The sequence below is a fragment of the Chlorocebus sabaeus genome, chromosome 6 (genome assembly GCF_047675955.1).
Source record: "Chlorocebus sabaeus isolate Y175 chromosome 6, mChlSab1.0.hap1, whole genome shotgun sequence".
Lineage (NCBI taxonomy): Eukaryota > Metazoa > Chordata > Mammalia > Primates > Cercopithecidae > Chlorocebus > Chlorocebus sabaeus.
In genome coordinates, this window is record NC_132909.1 from 21,796,478 (window position 1) to 21,823,982 (window position 27,505).

General features: G+C 43.5%; 2 protein-coding genes across 12 annotated transcripts in view; one reads left to right on the forward strand and one right to left on the reverse strand.

The window, feature by feature from the left end:
* ZNF383 (zinc finger protein 383) overlaps positions 1-3,736 on the reverse strand; it is a 29,735-nt gene extending 25,999 nt beyond the window's left edge. Inside the window, exons 1-2 of one of the 6 annotated variants that reach the window (XM_037991282.2) lie at positions 3,425-3,736; positions 1,929-1,989 (exon numbers count right to left, since the gene is read on the reverse strand). The gene's annotated coding sequence lies outside the window, so the exon portion shown is untranslated. Of the gene's footprint in view, positions 1-1,928; positions 2,079-3,367 lie in introns of all 6 variants that reach the window. The other 5 variants (XM_037991279.2, XM_037991278.2, XM_037991281.2 and 2 more) reach the window with 5 other exon arrangements.
* A 5-nt stretch (positions 3,737-3,741) lies between these two features.
* On the forward strand, positions 3,742-27,163 carry LOC103234593 (uncharacterized). Of its 6 annotated transcripts, XM_073016565.1 has the most exons (6): positions 10,207-10,296; positions 13,776-13,990; positions 17,844-17,970; positions 18,246-18,338; positions 21,151-21,211; positions 21,382-27,163. In XM_073016565.1, the coding sequence occupies exons 2-6, from the start codon at positions 13,919-13,921 to the stop codon at positions 23,081-23,083; spliced, it is 2,055 nt and encodes a 684-aa protein (XP_072872666.1). In that variant the 5' UTR covers positions 10,207-10,296; positions 13,776-13,918; the 3' UTR covers positions 23,084-27,163. The 6 variants fall into 6 exon arrangements, with proteins under 6 accessions (XP_072872664.1, XP_072872666.1, XP_037847983.2 ...); XM_073016563.1 differs by lacking the exon at positions 10,207-10,296 and adding an exon at positions 3,742-3,970 and having other exon boundaries at positions 21,066-27,163; XM_037992055.2 differs by having other exon boundaries at positions 21,066-27,163.
* Positions 27,164-27,505: the final 342 nt, after the last annotated feature.

The following is a 27,505-nucleotide window of genomic DNA, read 5'->3' on the forward strand; positions in this document are numbered from 1 at the left end:
AATTCCTTCATACACTTATATCCTAGAAAGGTATGCATGTATATATACTGGTATATGTGTAAAAACATTTTCACAGCAGCCCTGCCATACAGGAAATAACCAATGTCTGAACTGCAGCTATGTATAACAGCGAGGGTGAGGCTAACAAACATAATATTTTATTTTATTTTTTTATTTTTATTTTTTAAGTCAGAGTTTTGCTCTTGTTGCCCAAGCTGGAGTGCAATGGTACAATCTCGGCTCACTGCAACCTCCGCCTCCTAGGTTCAAGTAATTCTCCTGCCTCACCCTCCCGAGTAGCTGGGATTACAGGTGTGTGCCACCATGACTGGCTAATTTTTTTGTATTTTTAGTGGAGACGGGGTTTCTGCGTGTTGGTCAGACTGGTCCCGAACTCCTAACCTCAGGTGATCTGCCCACCTCGGCCTCCCAAAGTGCTGGGATTACAAGCGTGAACCACTGCACCTGGCCCAAATATAATATTTTACAAGAAAGCCAAGACTCAAAACAACATCATACAGTACAATTTCATTTATATAGTGTTAAAAAGGTAAAACTAAACTATATTGTTTAGAGATAAGCAGATATGTGGTAAAAACAAAACAAAACTTTTTTTAAAAAGTCAAGAATAACGATTACCAACATCAGGATAAGTGTTACCTAAAGAGGGAGGTAGGGTAAGTTTATTCTGGTGGAAGGACTGGAGGGCCCTTCTGGAGTGCTGAAGCAAGTTTTTGAACAGAGGGTCTCTTTATAATTACTTCTTAAACTACACGTCTATATTTTAACTAGTTTTCTGTATGATGTAATATAAAGGGATTAAACAAAGAAAACCAAATATAGGCCAGGAGCAGTGGTTCACACCTGTAAACCCAGCACTTTGGGAGGTCTCACTTGAGTTCAGGAGTTCAAGAACAGCCTGGCCAACATGGTGAAACCCCGTTTCTACAAAAATATAAAAATTAGGCCGGGCGCGGTGGCTCAAGCCTGTAATCCCAGCACTTTGGGAGGCCGAGACGGGCGGATCACGAGGTCAGGAGATCGAGGCCATCCTGACTAACACGGTGAAACCCCGTCTCCACTAAAAAATACAAAAAACTAGCCGGGCGAGGTGACAGGCGTCTGTAATCCCAGCTACTCGGGAGGCTGAGGCGGGAGAATGGCGTAAACCCAGGAGGCGGAGCTTGCAGTGAGCTGAGATCCGGCCACTGCACTCCAGCCTGGGCAACAGAACGAGACTTCGTCTCAAAATATATATATATATATATGTATAAAAATTAGCCAGGCATGATGGCATGTGCCTGTAATCACAGCTATTCAGGAGGCTGAGGTGGGAGAATCACTTGAACTCGGGAGGCAGGGGTTGCAGTGAGCTGAGATCTAGCTATTGCACCCCAGCTTTGGCAACAAAGCAAGACTCCGTCTCAAGCCAAAAAAAATAAAAAAGAAAAGAAAACCAAATATAAGAACCATACATAATTTTTAGTGAAAATACAAGATATGAAACGGTAATGTCATAAGATTCCAATCTTGAAAGTAATGTATGTGTGCATAGGAAACTCACTAGAAGGAAATAAACCAAAATATTACTGGGTTATTTCTGGATAGTAGATTTACTTTTGCTATTTGTAACCCCCTATTTTCCAAATTCTTTGGAATTGTGTGGGTGTGTGTGAGACAGAGGAGGGGGCAGTGTGTGTGTGTTTAAAAAAAACAGAACTTTAGCACACTGGGAAAAGTGTTCTATTTTCTAAATTAATAAGTGAACATTTTGTAGAAAGAAGTAACAGACTACTGGGCTCTCTGCGTCCACCCCAAGGCTTCTCATCATTTTCTTGAATAGAAACTTACAAGAACCAGGTCACTTGCTGACTCTATGTTAACCACAACTATCCAGAGAAGAGAAGCAAAAAGGAAACCCAATGCACCTTGTATTTGGTTTGGTCAACAGTCATTCTTCCTCTGGGTAACTCTCTGAGAACAGCAGAGCTGAAGAAGAAAGGAATCATGAGATGCCAGGCCTTTCTTGTGGCTCAGACTGAGCAGATCAGAGGTCATTCTGGATCTACAGCTACTATCTATGAAGAGAAGAAGCGATGGGGGAGGTCAGAGAAGTGTAGGCGGCCCGGCACGGTGGCTCAAGCCTGTAATCTCAGCACTTTGGGAGGTTGAGGCAGGCGGATCACCTGATGTGGGGAGTTCGAGACCAGCCTGACCAACACAGAGAAAACCCGTCTCTACTAAAAACACAAAATTAGCAGGGGGTGGTGATGCATGCCTGTAATCCCAGCTACTCGGGAGCCTGAGGCAGGAGAATTGCTTGAACCAGGGAGATGGAGGTTGCGGTGAGCCGAGATTGCACCATTGCACTACAGCCTGGGCAACAACAGCGAAACTCCATCTTAAAACAAAACAAAACCAGAGAAGTGTAGGATGTCCTGGGCATTCTCGGTATCAGAGGGGTGATGTCTCTCCTCTCCATGAGAATCTGTCCTGACCTCACAGGGAGAGCTGGAGTCACAAAGACAGTCACAAGCACCGCATACCCAATGCTGCAGCCACCTAGCCACCATGGGGACCCACGTACACCTCCACAGGCACACCTCACCCAAACAGTAACACTATATATGGTCACACAATCATTGTCCCACACCTACGTTGAGGATACACAGTCACACTCGCATGTTTACAGACCCCTCAAACACAGCACCATTCAAAACTAGAGTGCTACAGATAGTCACAATATCACACTCACTACTGAGCCACACAAAGTTACAGTTCCCCCCTCCCCAGGACCCCTACTGAGCACTACACACAATCACACATTCAAAATAACACAATGACCATTAGGACGCACATATCGTCACCCCGGCACAATTACACGCACTTTCCAACCGCAGACACAGTGCCACATAAAGTTACATGGTCACACTCTCACATTCTCACGTTGTCACTCAGTAAGGCATCCAGTACACTTAAGCGCTGCTAACAGTCATACAAACACAATTACACACGCACCCCTCAGAGTAACACACAGTCACAGCCTCATCATCAGATTCTCTCCACACAAACACCCTCCATAATGTCACGCAAAGTTACACAGACACACACAATCACAGTCCCAACATGGGACACAGTCATACCTACACACACAGCCTTACATTGTTACAATCACACAACCACAACGAGTATATAAAATCACACCCGCGCACACAGCAAGGCACAGTTACATAAGGTAACACTCACACACGTAAGTCCACGCCTCGCGCCCGCCTCCCCCCTACCCCCTCCATCAGCCCGACCAACTCATACATGCCCGACACTCCAAACCAGCCTGGTTAGTCCCTTCAAACTCCCAAGCACGCACCTGCGGGCCCCAGCCGAGCCCGCAAGACCCAGGCCGCTCAACGCGCACTTCCCCTACCCTTGAGGCCGAGGGTCCAGCAGGCAAATGAAACGGCTGCCTTGGACTCGCGGGGACCTCTGGGAAATACAGTCCGGAGTAGGACCGCGCGGAGAAGATGGCGCCCGGTCCTTCGGGTTCCTACTGCTGCACAGTTCCGGGACATCCCTGCTCCCCACTCCGAACGGCTACTCTGCGTCTCCGTGATCCAGACACAGGCTCAGAGTGAAACTGCCATAGGACGCTGGCCCTGCACCCTGAAGACAATCTTCCTCCATGGTACCGGCCAACCCCAGAGAGTTCCTTGAGAAACAGAAAAAGGTTGCCAGCTTCGGGCCAGAAGTTGGTTAGAGCCGCAAGGATTTCTGGGAACTGTAGTCTAGAGCCGGAAGGGGTGAGGCGCTGCGGCAAGTGGAAGGAGGTCCCTTAAATGACTTTCTGCCCCAAGCCGACCCACAATGCAGAGCGCACCCAGGATCCACTCTACTAGGCGTTATAACCCTCACTGAGAATGCTACACTGTTTAAATCGTCATTTTTGCCTTCGTCCGTGGATGAGCCACATACTGTATGATTGCATTTATATGAAATATTTAAAATAGGCAAATCTACGGAAAAGGAGTAAGAGTTTTTTAGGACTAGCAGGATTAGGGGAACTGTGAGTGGTAATAGCTAAAGGGTTCCTTTTTGGGGTAATGCAAAGCTTCTTGAATTAGATAATGATGTTTGCACAACTCTGAATACTCTAAGAATGACTGAATGGTACACCATAAACGAGCTAATGATATGATTTGTAAATTATATTTGTGTGCATGTCTTTTAAAAATCAACTTTACTGAAGCATAATTTAGATACAATAAAATGCCCTCATTTTAAGTGAAACGTTTGATAAGTTTCAACAAATGTTTAAATCCTTGTCACCACCATCATAATCAGGATATAGAACATTTTTAAAAATTAAAAAAATTTTAAGCTTTTTAGTTAAATTTCTGTGGGTATATAGTAGGTGTATATATTTATGGGGTACATGAGATTTTTGATTGTTTTGATACAGGCATGCAATGCGTACGAATCATATCATGTAAAATGGAGTGTCTATCCCCTCAAGCGTTTATCCTTTGTGTTACTGGATATATCATTTTTAAATTTTTTTTATTTTTTGAGTTGGAGTCTAGCTTTGTCACCGAGGCTAGAGTGCAGTGGCACGATCTCGGCTCACTGCAAGCTCAGCCTCCCAGGTTCAAGTGATTCTCCTGCCTCGGCCTTCGGAGTAGCTGGTGTTACAGGCGCCCGCCACCATGCCCGGCTAATTTTTGTGTTTTTAGTAGAGACAGGGTTTCACTGTGTTGGCCAGGCTGGTATAGAACTCCCGACCTCGAACTTCTGACCTCGTGATCCGCCCGCCTTGGCCTCCCAAAGTGCTGGGATTACAAGCGTGAGACACCGCGCCCAGTGCATACAGAATATTTTTATTCACTGCCCTCCGCCCCCCAGATTGTTAAGTCGATTCCCACCTCCCCATCCCTGTATCAGGCATCTATTGACTATTCTAAGGAATGAGCAGTAGTATCAAATTATGTTTTTAATTTGCATTTCCTGATGTCAGTGAACTTAGCATACTTTCATATACTTATTTGCCATTCTTTTATCTTCTTTTGTGACATCTATTGAAAATATTCGGCCGGGCACAGTGGCTCAGGCCTGTAATCCCAGCACTTTGGGAGGCAGAGGCGGGCAGATCACCTGAGTTCGGGAGTTCAAGACCAGCCTGATCAACCTAGAGAAACACTGTCTCTACTAAAAATACAAAATTGGCCGGGTGTGGCGGTGCATGCCTGTAATCCCTGCAGGAGAATCACTTGAACAGGGGAGGCAGAGGTTGCTGTGAGCCGAGATCACACTGTTGCACTTCAGCCACAGCAACAAGAGCAAAACTCCATCTCAAAAAATAATAATAATATTATTATTATTTTAAAATTGGTTGTCTTATTATTGAGTTGTAACAATTCTTTATATGTTTGGGTAAAAGTCATTTGCCAAATATATATATTGCAAATTGCAAATATTCTCTCCCTGCCTGGGGCTTACCTTCTCAGTTTTGGGGGGTTTTTTTTCTTTTTTTTTTTTGAGACAGGGTGTTGCTCTGTTGCCTAGTCTGGAGTGCAGTGGCATGAACACAGCTTACCACAGCCTTGACCTCCTGGGCTTAGTCGATCCTCCTGAGTAGCTGGGACTGCAGGTGTGCACCACCACGCCCAACTAACTTTCTTGTGTTTTGTGGAGATGAGGGTCTCGCTATGTTATTATAGGTGTGAGCCACTGTGCCCAACCCTCAGTTTCTTCATGATGTCTTTCAAAAAGCAGTTTTTACTTTTGATGAAATCCAATTTCTCACCTTTAAAATGTGCTTCATGCTTTCTGGTCTTTCTAAGAATCTTTGTCTCCCCTAGTGTTGTAAAGAATTTCTCCTAAGTTTTATTCTAAAGGTTGTATAGTTTTAGTTTTTATTTTTGGTCCATCAGCCACTTGAAGTTAGTTTTTGTGTATATGAGGTAATGTTCAAAGTTATTATTTTCCAGAGGAAAATTCAGTGGTTCTAACATCACATGTTAACAAAACTATCATTTTCCTCTTGAATGACCTCAACATCTAAAGTAGGCAGGATAATGCTCCCCCCAAAATACCCACATGCCAGTTCCTGGGACTTGTGAATGTACTATGTTACATGGCAAGGGGAACTAAATTAACAGGTAGAATTAAAGTTGCTACTCAGCTGACCTTAACATAGGGGGATTATACTGGATTGTCCAGTTAGACCCAGTGTAATCACATGGGGTCTGAAATGAGGAAGAAGGCATAAAAGTCAGTGTAGGAATTGTGTGCTGTGAGAAAGACACGACCAGCCATTATTGGGTGTAAAGATGAAAGGAGCCCATGAGCTGAAGAATGCAGGCAGCTTCTCCAACTTAGAAAAATGAAAAAAGCAGATTCTCCAGAGCCTCCTTTATTTGAGTCGGGGTCTCCCTCTGTTGCCCAAGTTGGAGTGCAGAGGTGCGATCTTGGCTCACTGCAACCCCTGCCTCCTGGGTTCAAGTGATTCTCCTGCCTCAGCCTCCCTAGTAGCTGAGATTACAGGCAACCACCACCACACTTGGCTAATTTTTTTTTTTTTTTTTAAAGTAGAGACAGGGTTTCACCATGTTGGCCAGGCTGGTCTTGAACTCCTGACCTCAAGTGATCTGCCTGCCTTGGCCTCGCAAAGTGCTGGAATTACAGATATGAGCCACCGCACCCAGCCTGTTTTTTTTTTTTTTTTTAAGAGACAAGGTCTTGCTCTGTCACCCAGGCTGGAATGCAGAGGTATGATCATGGCTCACTGCAGCGTCAAACTCCCAGACTTAAGCATCCTTCCGCTTAGGCCTTCTGAGTAGCTGGGACTATCGGTGTGCACTACTACACCTGGCTAATTGGAAAAAAAAAATTATAGAGAGGGGGTTTAGCTATGTTGCCCAGTCTACTGAAACTCCTGGCCTCAAGTAATCCTCCCACCGTGGCCTCCCAAAGTGCTGGGATTACAGGCATGAGCCACCACAACAGCTGTGTCATCCCAACCCTCTCTGGGCCTGATCATGTAAAGAGGGCTTGCATTCCTCAGATAAAAAGTTTCTTTTCTTTTTCAACACTATGTGAAGTGAGATAAGCCAGACCAAAAGGACAAATATTTTATGAATCCAGTTATATGAGGTGCCTAGAATAGGTGTATTCATAGAGACAGAAAGTGGAATTGAAGTTATGTACGTATAACCTCATGAGGTTATATGAGGTACATGATAAAGCCTCTATACTTAAAACAGTGTACTATTTGTGCGTGGTCAGAGAGACAGACCAAGGGAGGAGGATGGGAAATATAGAAGTAAACATCCACAGCCAGGCGCGGTGGCTCACGCCTGTAATCCCAGCACTTTGGTAGGCCGAGATGGGTGGATCACCTGAGGTCAGGAGTTCAAGACCAACCTGGCCAACATGATGAAACCCCGTCTCTACTAAAAATACAAAAAATTCGTTGGGCATGGTGGCACGCGCCTGTCATCCCAGCTACTCAGGAGGCTGAGGCAGGAGAATCGCTTGAACCTGGGAGGCAGAGGTTGCAGTGAGCCAAGATCGAACCACTGCACTCCAGTCTGGAGCAAAACTCCGTCAAAGAAAGAGAGAGAGAGAGAGAGAGGGAGGGAGGGAGGGAGGAAGGTCCACATAGATGCTTAGTATTTGATAATGGTAGCAGCTCAAATCACCACAGTCACATCATAAAGTTTTATGCAGCCGGTACACACATAGCAGAAAAAAAAAAATGTCATCTCTACAGAATGACATTAATTCTAGAATGTATAAAAAAATGGAAAGTATAGAACAGTATAACATATAGTTTGTCTAAAAAAAGAAAAGGAAATCAGATTAGATATAAGCATTTGTTTATATGCACTAAAAAAAGAAAAAGGAAAAAAGAAGTATTGGAAACGTGAACCGGAAACAATACCTATAGTGGTAACCTATAGTGATTGGGGTGGCGGAGGGAGTGAGACTTGATATGTCTTTTTATACAGTTGCATAGGAAAAACAAACTGGTTTTTAAAAATATACTCTCACAACACTCAATACTTCCAGAATGTTTCATTTCTAACACAAAATATGTGGAGTTTTTCTGACACCCCTTCTCCAACCCTCCCTGCCTGGGTGTCCTACAATTGAATTCAAGTCTGACACTAACCTGAGTCAGCACAGACCTTACAGGTTAATTGCTCAGTCCCACAAGACTGTTCATCTCTTCAGATGCCAATGACAACTACTAAGTCACCTGATTACCAACAACTGTCCAGTTTGCCTGAAAATTAGAGGTTCCCATCATCCCCTTCTTGGATTTGATTCTACCAAACTTTTCAGGGAGAACAAATTCCAATATTTCTCAAACGAATCCAAAAAAATTGAAGGGGAAGGAATTTTTCCAAACTGATTCTGTGAGGCCAGCACCACCCTCATACTAAAACCAGACAAGGACAGAAGAAAGAGAAATCTACAAGCCAAGATCTCTGATAAACACAGATGCAAAAATCCTCAACAAAATACTAGCAAACCAAATCTGATAGCACGTCAAAAAGATTATATACATGATGATCAAGTGGCATTTATCCCAGGGAAGCAAAGATGGTTTAACATATGCAAATTAATACATGCAATACATCACATTAACAGAATGAAAGACAAAAATCATATGGTCATCTCAATAGAAACAGAAAAAGAATTTGACAAAATTCAACATCTCTTTGCAATTAAAAAAAAAAAAAAAAAAAAACTCCTTGGCCAGGCACGGTGGCTCACGCCTATAATCCCAGCTCTTTGGAGTCTCCCTCTGTCACCAGGCTGGAGTGCTGTGGCTCGATCTCAGCTCCCTGCAACTTCCACCTCCCGGGTTCAAGTGATTCTACTGCCTCAGCCTCCAAAGTAGCTGGGACTACAGGCATGTGCCACCACACCCAGCTAATTTTTGTATTTTCAGTAGAGACAGGGTTTCACCATGTTGGCTAGGTTGGTCTCGATCTCCCCACTGAGATGATCCACCTGCCTCGGCCTCCCAAAACGTTGGGATTACAGGCGTGAACCACGCGTCCGACCAAGACTATTATTATTTTTATTGTTGCTGCCTGCTGTAGCCATGCTTGAGGTAGCTAGGGTGGATGCTGATGGAGATTAAGGGGATTAAAATATCTATACCTCCCAAAGCCTCCTACCAGCCATTTCAAAGGGGATGCTTAGACTTCTAACCCCTCTTCTATGGTATCTCCTAGGAGAGGATTGTACTAACCCAACTTCTAACCTATTTCCTAATGTGTTTTCAACTATTAAAAATTGTACCTCCCTTCCTGCAGGATACTATCTATTGTGACATAACTCCCTCTTGCCTAGTGGTTTCACCCAGGAGTGAACTCGGATCCCAATCCACCCTTCTCCTGAGTGGTGTCTCCAGAAAATAGATTGTACGATCCTAATGCCTCCTCTTATTTCTCTCAGGATCCCTGGCTTCCTTGTTCCCCCATGGTTTCTTCTAGTGAATTGTTATTTTCTGCAGTGTGCCCTAACCAAGGGGTAACTTAGCTATTATAAATATAACAGCCGGACGCGGTGGCTCACGCCTATAATCCCAGCACTTTGGGAGGCCGAGGTGGGCGGATCATTTGAGGTCAGGAGTTCGAGACCAGCCTGACCAACATGGTGAAACCACGTCTCTACTACAAACACAAAAAATTAGCTGGGTGTAGTGGCGCTTGCCTGTAATCCCAGCTACTCGGGAGGCGGAGGCAGGAGAATCGCTTGAACCTGGGAGGCAGAGGTTGCAGTGAGCCGAGATGGCGCCAGTGCACTCCAGCCTAGGCAAGACTCCGTATTAAAAAAATTAAATAAATACATAAATAAATAAAGCTCCAGATCCTATCTTCAGGAACGTCTTCTTCTTGGGTATAAGCGTGGCCAAACTATGGTAACAGTCTTGCATTCTACGTGAAAATCCTTGCCTTACTCTAGTCAACCCTGAAGGAGGCGGACTCCTCCACTGTACGGAATCGATACGCATCCAAGATGGCGGCCCACACGAATAAACACCATAAGGGCGCGGTTATAGTCTCTGCCCGATAGCTCCGATTACGGAAACTGCACGACGTCTCTAAAGATGTGTCTGCGCCCTGTTGACTGTGGGCGGAAATTGCTTCCAAGTTAATTTGGAGCATGCGCAATATCAACAGTCCGCAAGGGGAAGCGCCAGAAGTCGGACCGGAAGTGGAAGTGGTCCCCGAAGGCTAGTTCGCCGCTGGTGTCAGGAGTATTTTCACGTTTTATTGCCAAGAGGTCTCTGTGATGATTTTGGTTGGTTGCGATTAGGAATTCTGTGAAGTCAGTAATAGAGGAGTTGTCTGTGGAATTAGTGATGGTGGTTTCGGGGCTCGGTGATGGGGGTCTGTGACGTCCGTTGATGGTTGTCTATGACAGGGATTTCTCGGGTCATTGATGGGGCTCTTTGGGATCAGTGATTGGTGTTTAGGAGTCAGTGAGGGGAGTCTGTGGTCAGTGACTGAGAGCCTGTAGGATCAGCTATGGTGATCGGTGAGGACTGTGATCAGCTTGCTTTCTGACCTGAGTTAAAAGTTCAGTTCTTTCAGTTTCAGCCTGTAATATAAAGATGAACAAGTTTTGATGTGTAGCAGTTTCCTATTGTTCAAATCTAAGTGTTTAAAATTTTTTTCCAGTAATTGTTTTTCTTTGACCCATGAGCCATTTAGAAGTGCGCTTTATGTTTCAATTAGTGTCTGTGGGTGATGCTTCAGTTGAACAATTGCTTTATGGCCTAGTTCTTCCTCATTTTTCATAAATGTCACATCTATTACATGAAAACAGTGTAATATGTTCTCTAATTTATATTGTTATAGATATTAATCCCATGTTATATGTATTATGTATCTCCTCACAGATTATTTTGTTGAGGAAGGTAAACTACTCACACTGGAAAAGTTATTTGTCCACCTGTCCTTTCTTCTTTCTGTCAGTTTCTGCTTTATATATTTAAAACTATATTATTGGCACCAGTTGAGTGTATTGCTAATAACAGATATGACTGGCCGGGCCTGGTGGCTCACGCCTGTAATCCCAGCACTTTGGGTGGCGAGTTGGGCAGATCACCTGAGGTCAGGAGTTCGAGACCAGCCTGGCCAACATGGTAAAACCCCGCCTCTACCAAAAATACAAAAATTAGCCCGGTGTGTGGTGGGCGCCTGTAATCCCAACTACTCGGGAGGCTGAGGCAGGAGAATCATTTGAACCTGGGAGGTGGAGGTTGCAGTGAGCCAAGATCATGCATGCCATTGCACTCTGCAGCTGGGGCGACAAGAGTGAAACTCCATCTCAAAAAAATAAAAATAAAAATAATAGATATGACTAAATAGCTCAAAAGACATTTTAGCAATTCAAGCCTTAACCAATAATTTATAAAATAAATTTGCCTAAATGCTTTCCAATAGTGGATGTTGTTACTTTTTTTTGTTTTGTTTTTGAGACAGAGTCTTGCTCTGTCGCCCGGGCTGGAGTGCAATGCCCTGATCTCTGCTCACTGCAACCTCTGCCTCCCGGGTTCAAGCTATTCTCCTGTCTTAGCCTCGAGTAGCCTTGAGTAGCTGGGATTACAAGTGCTCGCCATGACATCTGGTCTGTTAACTTTTTTAAAGCTTTCATGATTCTAAGGAAAATTTCTCTGTAATTGTTCTGATGCGTTTTTCTTTTAGTTAAGTTGGTATCTTTTTGTTAATTGCCATTTGCTTCCTTTTCTCTGAATTTTCATACCTTTTCCAGTCTCTTTTTTTCTGGCCTTTTCTGCTTAGTGATTGCTAGAGTTAACGTTACAAGCAACCTATCGTCACATATTGAAAAAAATTTTTATATATATGTCAAATTTAGTGGTTTATTTTAACATAATTAGGAAACATATAATCAGAAGTATCTGTTTTTTTTTTTCTATTATAACTTCTGAGTTTCCTGTCATGTGTAATAAGATCCCTATCATCCTACCACAATACTATACAAATGTATAGTCTGAAAATTATTTTAACATCCTTAGGGGTTTTAAAAAATGCATGTATTTGGCCGGGCGCGGTGGCTCAAGCCTGAAATCCCAGCACTTTGGGATGCCGAGAGGGGTGGATCACGAGGTCAGGAAATCGAGACCATCCTGGCTAACACGGTGAAACCCCGTCTCTACTAAAAAATACGAAAAAAAACTAGCCGGCTGAGGCGGCGGGCGCCTGTAGTCCCAGCTACACGGGAGGCTGAGGCAGGAGAATGGCGTGAACCCGGGAGGCGGAGCTTGCAGTGAGCTGAGATCCGGCCACTGCACTCCAGCGAGACTCTGTCTCAAAAAAAAAAAAAAAAAAAAAGTGTGTATTTAAATGTTTAGTGCTGCTGGAATTTGTCTACTTAATAGTGTGAAGTGGGTTGGGCGCGGTGGCTCACGCCTATAATCCCAGCCCTTTGGGAGGCCGAGGCAGGCAGATCACAAGGTCAGGAGATCGAGATCATCCTGGCCAACATGGTGAAACCCTGTCTCTACTAAAAATACAAAAAAATTAGCTGGGCGTAGTGGCATGCACCTAGTCCCAGCTACTCAGGAGGCTGAAGAAGGAAATTGCTTGAACTCCAGAGGCAGAGGTTGCAGTGAGCTGAGGTCGTGTCATTGCACTCCAGCCTGGCCACAGAGCCAGACTCCATCTTAAAAAAAAAAAAAATAGTGTGAGGTGGAGATCTAGTTTGTTTTATTCCAGGTGCATGGCCAATTGCGTGCACCAATTAGGGATATGTATACAATGAATGCCGTGTGCACTCTCAGTCACATATCATTTTGATTTCATATATAGATCAATATTGTCTGATATATTATCTTACTTGTTTTGATTACATGGTTTTCTATATTAAGTTTTAATATAGTGCATGGTAATTGCTGATATTTATTGCATGATTCTTGCATGTCAGGGAGGCATTGAGTACTTTAAAAACATCATCTCATTTAATCTTAGTAACTGTGACACAGGCATTTTCATCCTTATTTCTGAAACAAAATCTGAGTAACTTCTTTATATTCTCATTGGTGAAAAGTGGAACAGCTACAGTTCAAATCCGCAGTAACGTTACTCTAAATTTCATGGCTTTTCCCGTGTTTCAGCACTGTTCTCCACAGTTCTGAAAGTGTGGTTCTTGTACCAGCAGCATCAGCATTTCCTGGGCACTTATTAGAAAATAAAATTCTTACGTCCTACCTTAGACCCATCGAAGGGGTGAAGCTGAGAATTTTATTTTATTTTATTTGTTTGTTTGTTTTTTTTGTTTGTTTGTTTTGAGACAGAGTCTCGCTCAGTCGCCCAGGCTGGAGTGCAGTGGCGCGGTCTCGGCTCACTGCAAGCTCCGCCTCCTGAGTTCTCACCATTCTCCTGCCTCAGCCTCCCGAGTAGCTGGGACTACAGGCGACCGCCACTACGCCCGGCTAATTTTTTTTTGTATTTTTAATAGAGACGGGGTTTCACCGTGTCGGCCTGGATGGTCTCGATCTCCTGACCTCGTGATCCACCCGTCTCGGCCTCCCAAAGTGCTGGGATTACAGGCATGAGCCACCGCGCCCGGCCGAGAATTTTAAACTATGTTTTAACAAGCCCTCCAGGTGACTTGAATGCACACGTATGTTTGGGAACCACTGCTCTGGTTTCTAGCACAGGGACCTGCACCTTGATGTATCCAGGAAGTGTTTATGTGGTGAATGTTGAATGACTATGTGGACATTGTTTTTCTAGGTTCTTGGGTGTCTCTGGGGAGTCCCTGAGCCAGACCTTCCTCCAGACTGCAGCCCACCTCTTCAAAGCAGCTCTGCTGAGTTCACAGATGACCACTAAACTTCAGGCACCCTAGAGAAAAAGGGCTGAGATCCAGTGTGGCCATGCCAGCTAGTTGGACCTCACCCCAGAAATCCTCAGCCCTGGCTCCAGAGGATCAGGGCAGCTCCTATGAGGTGAGGAGGAGGAGTCCCAGGGGGTGGAATTTCAGTCCAAGAGTAGAAAGCTCTGGTCTGTCACCAGAGCCTTAGGGCAGAGGCAGATAGGCCTTAGGAACCAGCTGGACTCTAGACTTGGTGCTCCTGAAAGAAAACTTGGTCTTCCTGTCAAGAATGAACAGCACGTGGGTAATGTCTCTATCTCTGGAGGCCACCTGTGTAACAGTGGAGAGGTGGACTGTCAAGGAAAATTGTTGTTTATTTTGTCATCACACTATATTGACGTTTTGGCTGCAAATAGAATTCCTCGTTATAAGTGACTTTTGTTTGATATTTTGAAAGCCTTTTTTCATTTCTTCCTAAACCACCTCCTCAAACACAAATGTTTTCTCTATTTTCTTTCTGAAACTTGTTTTTCAGATGTTGCTTCTCCATTTCTTTTCTCTACCATTTTCTGCTATTTATTTCCTGCTATCCATTCTGGGTAACTTTGACACTTTTCGCCTTCCAGCCCTTCTGTTGAGCTTCTCATTACCGCTATCCACATTTTAACATAATGTTTTCATTTTTAAAAACTCTAGTTTGTTTCCTTTTTTTTTTTTTAAAGCAGAGTTTTGCTCTTGTTGCCCAGGCTGGAGTACAATGGTGCGATCTCGGCTCACTGCAACCTCCGCCTCCTGAGTTCAAGTGATTCTCCTGCCTCAGCTTCTCGAGTAGCTAGGACTACAGGCATGCGCCACCTCATCCGGCTAATTTTGTGTTTTTACTAGAGACAGGGTTTCTCCATGTTGATCAGACTGGTCTTGAACTCATGATCTCAGGTGATCCGCCTGCCTCAGCCTCCCAAAGTGCTGGGATTACAGGCATGAGCCACCACACCCAGCCCTGTTTGCATGATTTTATAGAATATTCACTCATGATTGAATCTTAGACATAGAAGTAACTATTACTCCGGGAGGCGGAGGTTGCGGTGAGTCAAGATTGCACCGTTGCACTCCAGCCTGGGCAACAAAAGCAAAACTCTGTCTCAAAAAAAAAAAAAAAAAAAAGAACAGGAAGAAGAACTAGTGTCATTTTTACACAAACTCTTCCAGAAAATAAAAGAGGAAGACCACTTCCGAACTAACTTTGTACAGCCAGTATTACTGTGACATCAAAACCAAAGCACAAAAAAAAGAACACTGTAGACCAGTATCTTTCATAATTTTAGATGCAAACATCCTCAGCAAAATATCAGCATACCGAATCCAGCAATGAATAAAAAGAATCATGTACTACAATAAACTGAAATTTACGGGGGGACCCTCTGTATCATTTTGTAATTCCCTGTGAATCTATAATTATTTCAAAATAAAAAGTTTAAAAAAAATAATACTCCTAAAGAAAGATTATTCCAAAGCATTTGGAACATTTTGGAGTAGTTATGACTGGAAGATCATTGACAAGACCCACTGCACAATTCATGTGAGAGAATGTGAATTACAGTTGACCTTTGAACCACATTGAACTGTGTGGGCCCATTCGTAACACAGATTTTTTTTTTTCAGTAAAATTACACTGAGTGTGCCTCCCTCTCCTGCCCTCCCTTCCACCTTCACCTCTTCTCCTTTTGCCACCCAAAACAGCAAGGCCAGACTCTCCTCTTCCTCCTCTTCCTCTGCCTGCTTAACCTGAAGACCATAAGGGCAAAGACCTTCATGATGATTCACTTCCACTTAATAAATAATAAATATATGTTCTCTTCCTTTTGATTTTCTTAAAAGCATTTTCCTTTCTCTAGCTGACTTTTATTATTAAAATACAAAATATAATACATATACAAAATACCGTGTTAGCCAGACTGATCTCGAATGCCTGACCTCATGATCCACCTGCCTCGGCCTCCCAAAGTGATGGGATTACAGGCATGAGCCACTGGGCCCGGCCAAGACAGCCTATTTCAATGGCCAGTTTTGAAAAATGAGTAATTGACTGACTGTAGAATAGAACAAACAGCTGGAATTCTTTGTTAGATTTCTGTGTTCCACAAATTATGTAAAACTAGATTTTTTTTTTTTTTTGAGACAGAGTCGTGCTCTATCACCCAGGCTGGAGTGCTGTGGCGTGATCTCACCTCACTGCAAACTCCACCTCCTGGGTTCAAGGGATTCTCCCACCTCAGCCTCCCAAGTAGCTGGGACTACAGGCACGTGCCACCAGCCTGGCTAATTTTTTGTATTTTTAATAGAGATGGCGTTTCACCATGTTGGCCAGGCTGGTCTCGAATGCCAAACCTCAGGTGATCCACCCACCTTGAACTCCTAAAGTGCTGGGATTACAGGCATGAGCCACCGTGTCCGGCCCCCTCTGACATTCTTGCTTGGATTACAAGCGTGAGCCACTGCACCCGGCTAACACTGGATACTTAATACGTGACCTATGTAAAATATAATTTCTTAGAAATTTCGTATTACTCAGGTGTATACATTTGTCAGAAGGTCAAATGGCACAATAAAGATTGTTGCATTTAATTGTGTTGTATTAAATTTTACTTTATCAGGTTAACAAATGTTACACCCCAGTTAATGATTTGCATTTTGTGGTGCTTAAGAGAAGTGTAGTGATGACTACAATTTACCCTGAAATACATTAAAAAAAAAGTAAGATGGATCAATGCGTGATGAAGCAAGTAGAGTAAGGTGTTAAATGTAGAGCTAAGTAGTAGATGTATAGGTTTTTACCGTACAATTCTTTCTAATTTTCTGAATGTTTAAAATTTTTCATAATAAGCTATTAGGGAAATGGGAGGCAGGTTTTTTCTTTTTTTTTTTTTTTTTTTTTTTTTTGAGACGGAGTCTCGCTCTGTCGCCCAGACTGGAGTGCGGTGGCTGGATCTCAGCTCACTGCAAGCTCCGCCTCCCAGGTTTACGCCATTCTCCTGCCTCAGCCTCCCGAGTAGCTGGGACTACAGGCGCCCGCCACCTCGCCCGGCTAGTTTTTTGTATTTTTTTTAGTAGAGGCGGGGTTTCACCCGGTTAGCCAGGATGGTCTCGATCTCCTGACCTCGTGATCCACCCGTCTCGGCCTCCCAAAGTGCTGGGATTACAGGCTTGAGCCACCGCGCCCGGCCGGGAGGCAGGTTTTTTAAAGAGGAAGTAAATTGGCCAGGCACAGTGGCTCATGCTTGTAATCCCAGCACTTTGGGAAGCCGAGGTGGGAGGATCACAAGGTCAGAAGATCAAGACCAGTCTGGCCAACATGGTGAAACCCAGTCTCTACTAAAAATACAAAAATTAGCCGGGTATGGTGGCACATGCCTGTAATCCCAGCTCCTTGGGAGACTGATGCAGGAGAATTGCTTGAACCTGGGAGGCAGAGGTTGCAGTGAGCCAAGATCACTCCATTGCACTCCAGCCTGGGCAAAAAGAGCGAAACTCCATGTCAAGGGTAAAAAAAAAAAAAAGGCCAGGCATAGTGGCTCACGCCTATAATCCCAGCACTTTGGGAGGTCGAGGTGGGCGGATCACGAGGAAGCCGAGGTGGGAGGATCACAAGGTCAGGAGATCGAGACCATCCCGGCCAACATGGTGAAACCCCGTCTCTACTAAAAATAACAAAAATTAGCTGGGCGTGGTGGTGCACACCTGTAATCCTAGCTACTCGGGAGGCTGGTGCAGGAGAATCGCTTGAACCTGGGAGGCGGAGGTTGCAGTGAGCCAAGATTGCACCACTGCACTCCAGCCTGGGTGACAGAGCAAGACTATGTCTCAAAAAAAAAAAAAAAAAGGAAATAAATTAAAAACAATGAAACCCACATTCCATAATCCCAAAACATAGTCACTCCACCCTGCAAAGCTGACTATGCACATTGAACAGGAATGTGCCCTTACAGGGATCAGTGTCCTTCAGGGATGTAGCTATCAATTTCAGCAGAGAGGAATGGCGGCACCTGGACCCTTCGCAGAGAAACCTGTACCGGGATGTGATGCTGGAGACCTACAGCCACCTGCTCTCAGTAGGTAAGCACAGTCACCTTGGTGTCTGAAAGGAGGCCTCACTAATAGTGTTTTCATTCTCAGTTGATGAATGCTGTTGGCATCTCGAATAGGTGATGGTTTTGTCCTTTTTTCCTCCAAGGTTCTCGGTTTGTTTAGGGTACTCAGAATATTACTCTGTTCTCAGAGATATCTGGTTACTTTCCTAAAGAATAAACTGTCATTGAACAGTAAGACTATTGTCTGGGCTCTGAAACATAATTAGCTGGACCCAGACCTGTATCATTTCCTATGAACAGGGTATCAAGTTCCTAAACCAGAGGTGGTCATGTTGGAGCAAGGAAAGGAACCATGGGCACTGCAGGGTGAAAGGCCACGTCAGAGCTGCCCAGGTGAGTGACGTGAGGTGAATGTGACTCAGGTTAGATGGGAGACGGGAGGAAATCTCAGCTGTCTTGAAAAACACTGGAACCTGTGAAGTGCTGTTACGACCACTCTTCAGGAAGGTTCTGAATTTTTTGTATTGCTTGATGCCTCTCAGATCACTAAATGCCTTCTACCTGGATGACCTTCCTCGTTGATTATAAGTCATGTGCCAGTCAGCTTCATTAAAGATATATCTTCATTATGTTCCTTTTCTGTAACATTCTTTTTTTCCCTACCTTCCATATTGTCCTAGAGTCTCTTGTTTACATCCAGGCATTCCCGGATCTGCTTTCTTTCAAAATTACTCTGTGTCACACACTCCCACTCCTGCTACACCCCTTTTATTTCTGTTTTTCTCACCGTGAGATGCCTCAGAACTTTATCTCTGGGCCAGGTGTGGTTGCTCATGCCTGAAATCCCAGCACTTTGGGAGGCCTTGGTAGATGTATCTCTTGAGGTCAGGAGTTTGAAACCAGCCTGGACAACATGGCAAAACTCCATCTCTACTAAAACTACAAAAATTAGCTGGGTGTGGTGGTGCATGCCTGCATTCCCAGTTACTTGGGAGGCTGAGGCGCAAGAATCACTTGAATCCGGGAAGTGTAGGTTGTAGTGAGCCAAGATCATGCCACTGCACTCCAGCCTGGGTGACAAAGCAAGACTCAATCTAAAAAAAAAAAAAAAAAAAAAAAGAACTTTATTTCCAATCAGGCTTTCTAACTATTTTTGCTATAAGAATGGCCATGAGATTTCTTGTATCTTCCCAGTCTTTCAGGCCTTTCATCCAGCTGATGACTTGGGAATCATTGTCACTTAATCTTTGGGAATACCTCTCTGCTGTGTTTCACATGACATGATTAATCACCCTTCTCACATTTCCTTCTGATGTTGCTTGAGCGATTCCACACTGTTAGGGTCTCTCTGCCTGGTTGGCTTTTTTTGTTTGTTTGTTTGAGACAGAGTCTCACTCTGTCGCCCAGTCTACAGTGCAGTGGTGCAATCTTGGCTCACTGCAACCTCCACCTCCCAGGTTCAAATGATTCTCTTGCCTCAGCCTCCCAGGTAGCTGGGATTACAGGTGCATGCCACCATGCCTGGCTAATTTTTGTATTTTTATTTTTATGTATTTATTTTTGAGATGGAGTTTCAGTCTTGTTGCCCAGACTAGAGTGCAATGGCGTGATCTCAGCTCACTGCAACCTCTGCCTCCCGGGTTCAAGTGATTCTCCTGCCTCAGCCTCCCGAGTAGCTGGGATTATAGGTATGAGCCAGCATGCCCAGCTAACATTGTATTTTTAGTAGAGACAGAGTTTCTCCGTGTTGGTCAGGCTGGTCTCGAACTCCCAACCTCAGGTGATCTACCCACCTCAGCCTCCCAAAGTGCTGGGATTACAGGCGTGAGCCACCATGCCCGGGCTTATTTGTTTTTGTCATGCTTTATTTTTATATTTCACCCAATGAGGTCTGAGTTTAATCATTGTCTTTAGTTTAGGACACACTATGACCATGAATGTGGGTAAAGATTCTCTCTTATTTTTGTGATAAAATCTCCTATTCTCTCTTTCCCCTCACCCATCTCCCTTCCCACCAGAAGCCACTGTTTTGCATAATGGAAGCATTTTTAAATTCGTGCATGTTGTAAAATTTAAAGTGAATTAGGGGCATGGATCATTAGTTTATATAAATCTTATTATGCTATATATCATGTTTTTTGCCTTCTTCCATGTCTATTCATGGTGTTATCTGTTCATCTAGTTTATTTCTTTTAATTGCTGAATTGTTCCCCAGAATGTTTCACCATAAGTAGTGTCACACCCTCCTCACCAATTACCCACGCTTACCCTTTTCTCTGTGTTCAATCTGGATGAGCCATTTTTACCTTCCCCTCTAGCCTCTGCTACCTGCTCTATGAGCAAAAAGTGACTTACTATCCCTTGAAAAGGGGCATTTGGATTCCAAACCTTTTTTCCAGGGAATCTCTGGAAAAAAAAAGACTTCTTTCCACAATGCAAGGGAAGATGATGACAGAGATGATGTGAGATTGAGATTGTATTTCATTCTAGAATAACTGTGACAGATTGATAACCAGATACAGTATTATCAGAAAAGAAAATAAATATCTAGGCCAGGCGCGGTGGCTCACACCTGTAATCCCAGCACTTTAGGAGGCCGAGACGGGCGGATCATGAGGTCAGGAGATTGAGACCATCATGGCTGACACCGTGAAATCCCGTCTCTACTAAAAATACAAAAAATTAGCCGGGCGCGGTGGCGGGTGCCTGTAGTCCCAGCTACATGGGAGGCTGAGGCAGGAGAATAGCGTGAACCCAGGAGGCGGACCTTGTAGTGAGTGGAGATCGGGCCACTGCACTCCAGCCTGGGCAACAGAGCGAGACTCCGTCTCAAAAAAAAAAAAAAAAGAAAATAAATATCTAAGTGATGTTGCTTTAATCAAGAAAATATTGACTACAAATAGGCATTATGAATATAAGGCTGTCAGAAGAACAATTCGTGTGAACCCAAACATATTACATCCCCGTAAAAACCCTATCAATGTCACTCATTTGGAAATGGCTTGAAGCATAATTTAGATTTACACATTCATTATAGAAATGATGCTTCTAAGAATGTTAAGAAGAGTACTAAATATGGTAAAATGTCTTTCTATACTTACTGTGAATGTACTCCAACAGGAGAGAAATTATGGGACCATAATCAACATAGAAAAATCATTGGTTATAAACCAGCCTTCTCTCAAGATCAAAAAATTTATCCTAGGGAAAAATCCTATGGATGTGCCGAATTTGGAAAGAGCTTCACCTGGAACTCACAGTTCAAGGTACATCTGAAAGTTCCTACAGGAGAAAAGCTCTATGTATGTATTGAATGTGGGAAGGCTTTTGTACAGAAGCCAGAATTCAGTACACATCAGAAAACCCATATGAGAGAGAAACCCTTTAAATGCAATGAATGTGGAAAATCCTTTTTTCAAGTATCGTCTCTTTTCAGGCATCAGAGAATTCATACCGGAGAAAAACTACATGAATGTAGTGAATGTGGGAAAGGCTTCCCTTATAACTCAGATCTCAGTATACATGAGAAAATTCATACTGGAGAGAGACACCATGAATGCACTGACTGTGGCAAAGCATTCACACAAAAGTCCACACTCAAGATGCATCAGAAAATCCACACAGGCGAGAGATCCTACATCTGTATTGAATGCGGACAGGCCTTCATCCAGAAAACACAATTGATTGCACACCGAAGAATTCATACTGGTGAAAAACCATATGAGTGCAGTAACTGTGGCAAATCCTTCATTTCCAAGTCACAACTTCAGGTACATCAACGCGTTCACATGAGAGTGAAGCCCTATATATGTACCGAATATGGGAAGGTCTTCAGCAATAATTCCAACCTCATTACACATGAAAAAGTTCAAAGTAGAGAGAAATCTTCTATATGTACTGAGTGTGGGAAGGCCTTTACCTACAGGTCAGAGTTGATTATTCATCAGAGAATTCACACTGGAGAGAAACCGTATGAATGCAGTGACTGTGGAAAAGCCTTCACTCAGAAGTCAACACTCACAGTGCATCAGAGAATTCATACAGGAGAAAAATCATATGTATGCATGAAATGTGGACTGGCCTTCATCCGGAAGGCACACTTGGTTACACATCAAATAATTCATACTGGAGAGAAACCTTATAAATGTGGTCATTGTGGGAAATTGTTTACTTCCAAGTCACAACTCCACGTTCATAAACGAATTCACACAGGAGAAAAACCCTATGTATGCAATAAATGTGGGAAGGCATTCACCAACCGGTCAAATCTCATTACACATCAGAAAACTCATACAGGAGAGAAATCTTATATATGTTCCAAATGTGGAAAGGCCTTCACCCAGAGGTCAGACTTGATTACACATCAGAGAATTCATACTGGGGAGAAGCCTTATGAATGCAGTACTTGTGGAAAAGCCTTCACTCAGAAGTCAAATCTTAATATACACCAGAAAATTCATACTGGAGAGAGACAGTATGAATGCCACGAATGTGGGAAAGCTTTCAACCAGAAATCAATACTCATTGTTCATCAGAAAATTCATACAGGAGAGAAACCCTATGTATGCACCGAGTGTGGAAGAGCTTTCATCCGCAAGTCAAACTTTATTACTCATCAAAGAATTCATACTGGAGAGAAACCTTATGAATGCAGTGACTGTGGGAAGTCCTTTACCTCTAAGTCTCAGCTCCTGGTGCATCAGCCAGTTCACACAGGAGAGAAACCCTATGTGTGTGCCGAGTGTGGGAAGGCCTTTAGTGGCAGGTCAAATCTCAGTAAGCACCAGAAAACTCATACGGGAGAAAAGCCCTACATCTGTTCTGAATGTGGGAAGACCTTTCGACAGAAGTCAGAGTTGATTACACATCATAGAATTCATACTGGAGAGAAACCGTACGAGTGCAGTGACTGTGGGAAGTCTTTCACTAAAAAATCACAGCTCCAAGTGCATCAACGAATTCACACCGGAGAGAAGCCTTATGTGTGTGCTGAGTGTGGGAAGGCCTTCAGCAACAGGTCAAATTTGAATAAACATCAGACAACACACACTGGAGACAAACCCTACAAGTGTGGCATCTGTGGGAAAGGCTTCGTTCAGAAATCAGTGTTCAGTGTCCATCAGAGCAGCCACACTTGAGAGAAACAGTGTGAGAAAACCCCACTGAGGGTCGGGTCTGATTGTACACTGTTGCATGCATGCAGCAGAAAAATATGTATATTATTGTAAATAGAAACAGCCACATCAGAATATCACACATGGCTGTTCTGGAGAGGGCCCCTGAGAAGGCACTGAATAAGGCGAGGGACCCTTCCTACATTGTCACTATCCCCAGTAAACCTTGGGGGATTATTCATACTGACAAGGAACCGAGTCAATTTGGTGATAGGAAAAGCCTTCTCATGAAAACGACAATAGAACACTGTTACCAAATTCTTCATAAGAAAGATCATGTTATGTTAATGATAATCCTGTTTACTGTGGATTAGGTATAGTGCCAAGAGTTTGAATGGTAAGACAATATATATGATAGTGATGAATCCTTCTGTAAGTTGTTTGTTCCAGAACACACTGTCTAGCAGGATTGTGGGTTTTTTCTCATTCTTGTTTTGAATCCAACACAGTTGTGCATATCCAGTTCCCCACTGAGTATTTCTATCAAGCAAAAGATACTGCAATAAGACAAACTCCCTATGTATTCAGACACAGACCTCAGAGTGTATGTTGAGTCCCCATTGTCATAGAAAAAGACTTTCAGACCCCTTCATTATCTGCCAGGACTGTCTCTGAGCCCCACAGGTCCTCAGCACATTGTGTTTGATACCTAGCACAGTGTTTTTTCTCTTTATTTTTCTTTTTTTTTTTTTTTTTTTTTGAGACAGAGTCTCACCCTGTCAGCAAGCTGGAATGCAGTGGCGCTATCTTGGCTCACTGCAACCTCTGTCTCCTGGGCTCAAGCAGTTCTCCTGCTTTAGCCTCCCGAGCAGCTGGGATTGCATGTGCCACCACGCCCAGCTACCTTTTGTATTTTTAGTAGAGACAGGGGTTTCACCATGCTGGCCAGGCTGATCTCGAACTCCTGACCTCATGATCCGCCCGCCTCAGCCTCCCAAAGTGCTGGGGTTACAGACATGAGCCACCGCGCCCAGGTCAGCATAGTGTTTTGTACACTCCCACCACCCTCAAGAAAGCCTCTGAGGTTAGAATTTTCAGGTCATCTGGGACAACTTAAATTCTTCCTTCTGCTATTACAATTCTTCCCACTGAGTTGCCTGCCTTTTTTTTTTTTTTAATTTACTTGTTGCTGAGTTGAAGCCCAGCATTTTACCTTCCATAATGATGTGACTTTCATAAGTTGATAACTCATGAAATCAATCTTACTTTATGTGAGATATGAGATAAATCATAAATCATATGAAATCGATAACGTATGAAAACTAACCCCACCATATGTTCACTGTGTACTTGTGTCCATGTTCATCCCACGCACCCCACAAGGACCTTGCCCGCCATGTGCCTCAAACATCAGTTCAGTTCCTGACTGAGGGCCTTTGTATTTGCAGTGCCCATTGCAAAGAGCACAATTCTTTATTTTATCTGTGACTTGTCCCTCATGTCTTTTTTTCCATGACACCTCCAAATTTCCAGCCCCTTACCCTTCCTTCTTTATTCTTCTCCCTAGCACTTTCCACCATACTGCCTGGTATATTTTGCTCATTTCTCTGTGGCTTCTACACTAGAAAATATTTCCCTTTTGTTCACCACTATGAGTCTAGACCCATGACTGCCATACAGCAGGCATTCCATAAATGCCCCTGTGGAGAGTTGACCCGTGCTTCTTGCGTGACTTCTGTCTGATTTTTTTCTGTGTTGCAGCATAAGAAGCGCTAACAGGGAGAATCAACTTGCCTAAAACACACCAGGCTTTTTCACCTCCAGTCTGTAACTAGGCTATATCCCTTCTCAACCCTAAAGCTAAAAAGTCATTGTAAAACGTTTGGTCTGATGCTAAAGAAGGGAAAACGTACAGGAAATCCCATGTGGATACTTGCTTCCAGGATTCCCTGCCATAATTCCAGAATCCCACAGCTCCAACGTGATTGCAAAAGACTCCCTGCTCATTCTTCCTCAGCATGCACAGCTCTTCCCCGTCTCAGTTGCAACTCGACAAAGCCCCACTTACTGCAGAACCCAACCCACACACCTGCTCATCCTGCACCGAGAGGAGTGCCTGAAGCCAATAGCAGGGAACTAGAACAGACATGGGTGGATCTTCATTGGTTATTAGGTATCTTGCCCTAGATAGGCAGCAGTGGCCTTACAGATGCTGGCAGATAATCTGATTGGATGTACAGTTGCTGGGTGGCCCCTCTGGAACTTGCAGAATGGTTTGTCTGGGGTCAGTCTATTGGCAATTCTGGGAGTGGGAAATATTTGGGCTCTGCAGAGATGGTTTCACCTTTAGGAAGGGCAGTATGGGGAGGTGAAGATGGGGCCCAAAGGATAGAACATAGTCAAAGGGGCAGGGCCATAATGCCCCTTTAATTCCCAAGCCCTAGTTGGGCAGTGCTTGGTGACACATCCCATTACCTCACCTTAGATCAATGTCTACTGAGCCATCATTAGCTCTGCTTCCTCACTTCTTCACAGTATCTGATGGCCCATTACATGCTGCTCAACATCTTAGACCAATGTCTGCTGACCCATTACCTCCCTTTACCTCATCCAGCACTGTGTCTGAAGCTTCACTATTCTTCCTGCAATTCTGGATATCTTGTGATACACCATGATCCCCAACTTAGGACAATGTCTGCTGACCCTCAGGAGGGTCCCTGGAGATCATCTCTTCCTTTTTAACATACCCTAGAACCAAGTCTGGTCCCCTTCATTATTCCCATCTTACCTTACTCCTAAGTGTATCACTCCTCATGAATTCCAGGAAATATGGAGGAAAACACATTTCCCTGTACATGACTTTCAATTATTTGTCCTTTATATTTATTGTAATGTAATATTTTAGTACTGACATATATATGTGTTTGTATACCCATTTATATAAAAGACTGGTTTTTAGAGAAGTTTTAGGTTCACAGCAAAACGGGGCAGAAGGTACAGAGATTTCCCACATATCCCCTACCCTCACGTGTACACAGCCTCCCCCATCATCAGCATCCGCCTTCAGAGTGGTACTTTTGTTACAATTAATGAAACTACATTGACGCTACCGGCCAAAGTCCATGGTTTAATTAGGGTTCAGTCTTGATGTGCATTCTGTGGGTTGAGACAGATGAATAATGATATGTATGCATTATGATAGAAGGATAAAGAGCAGTTTTACTGTCCCAATAATCCTGTGTTTTGCCTACACCCCTGCCTATTTTCTTTTGTCTCCATAATTTAGCCTCTGAACCATACAGTATGCAGCCTTTTCAGATGGACTTGTTTCACATAGTAATGTGGATTTCAGTTTCTTTCATGTCTTTTCGTGGCTTGCTAGCCTTTTTTTTTTTTTTTGCATTGAATAATATGCTATTGTCTGGATGTACTGTGATTTATTTGTCCATTCACCTACTGAAGGACATTTTAGTTGCTTCCAAGTTTTGTTGATTATGAATAAAGATGCTATAAACACCTGTGTGCAGGTTTTTGTGTGAACATGACTGTAATATTTTAAGGTCATATTTATTGAGGTATAATTTACATACAGTAATATTCACCCAGTGTAGAATTTTCAAAGTTTTGACAATTACATCACGCAGTCAATACCACAATCAAGACAGAGAAGAGTTCCCTCACTTCCCTACATTTCCTCCTATTACTTTTTAGTCCATCCCTTTCCCCACCCCTAGCCCTTGATCACAAGCCCATTTTCTGTCTGTATAATTTTGCCTTTTCCACATGTTGTATAAATGGAGACATCCTGTGTGTGTCTCTGTGTATATATGTGTATGTATCTCTCCTTTTGAGTTTGACTTGTTTCATTTAATGTGATGTATTTGAGATCCATCCATATTGTTATATGAGATAGAAATGGGAAACAAGGTGATGAAAAGATGATTGACATCTTTAATTATCAAGAAAATGAAAATGAAAACCACATGAGATACCCATACACACCTTTTAGCGTGCCTAACAATAAAGACAGAATACTGAGCTGGCAACAATGCAGAGCAATGGAAATTTTCCTGCATTGTTGGTAGAAATGTAAAATGTTACATTTACTTTGGGCAAAAAGTTTGGCAGCTTTTTTTTTTTTTTTTTTTTTTTTTTTTGAGACGAAGTTTTGCTCTTGTTGCACAGGCTGAAGTGCAATGGTGTGGTCTTGGCTCCCCACAACCTCCACCTCCTGGGTTCAAGTGATTCTCCTGCATCAGCCGCCCAAGTAGCTGGGATTACAGGCATGTGCCACCACGCCCGGCTAATTTTGTATTTTTTAAATAGAGGTTTAGTTAGGGGTTTCTCCATGTTGGTCAGGCTGGTCTGGAACTCCCGGTCTCAGGTGATACGCCCGCCTCTGCCTCCCAACATGCTGGGATTACAGGCGTGAGCCACCATGCCTGG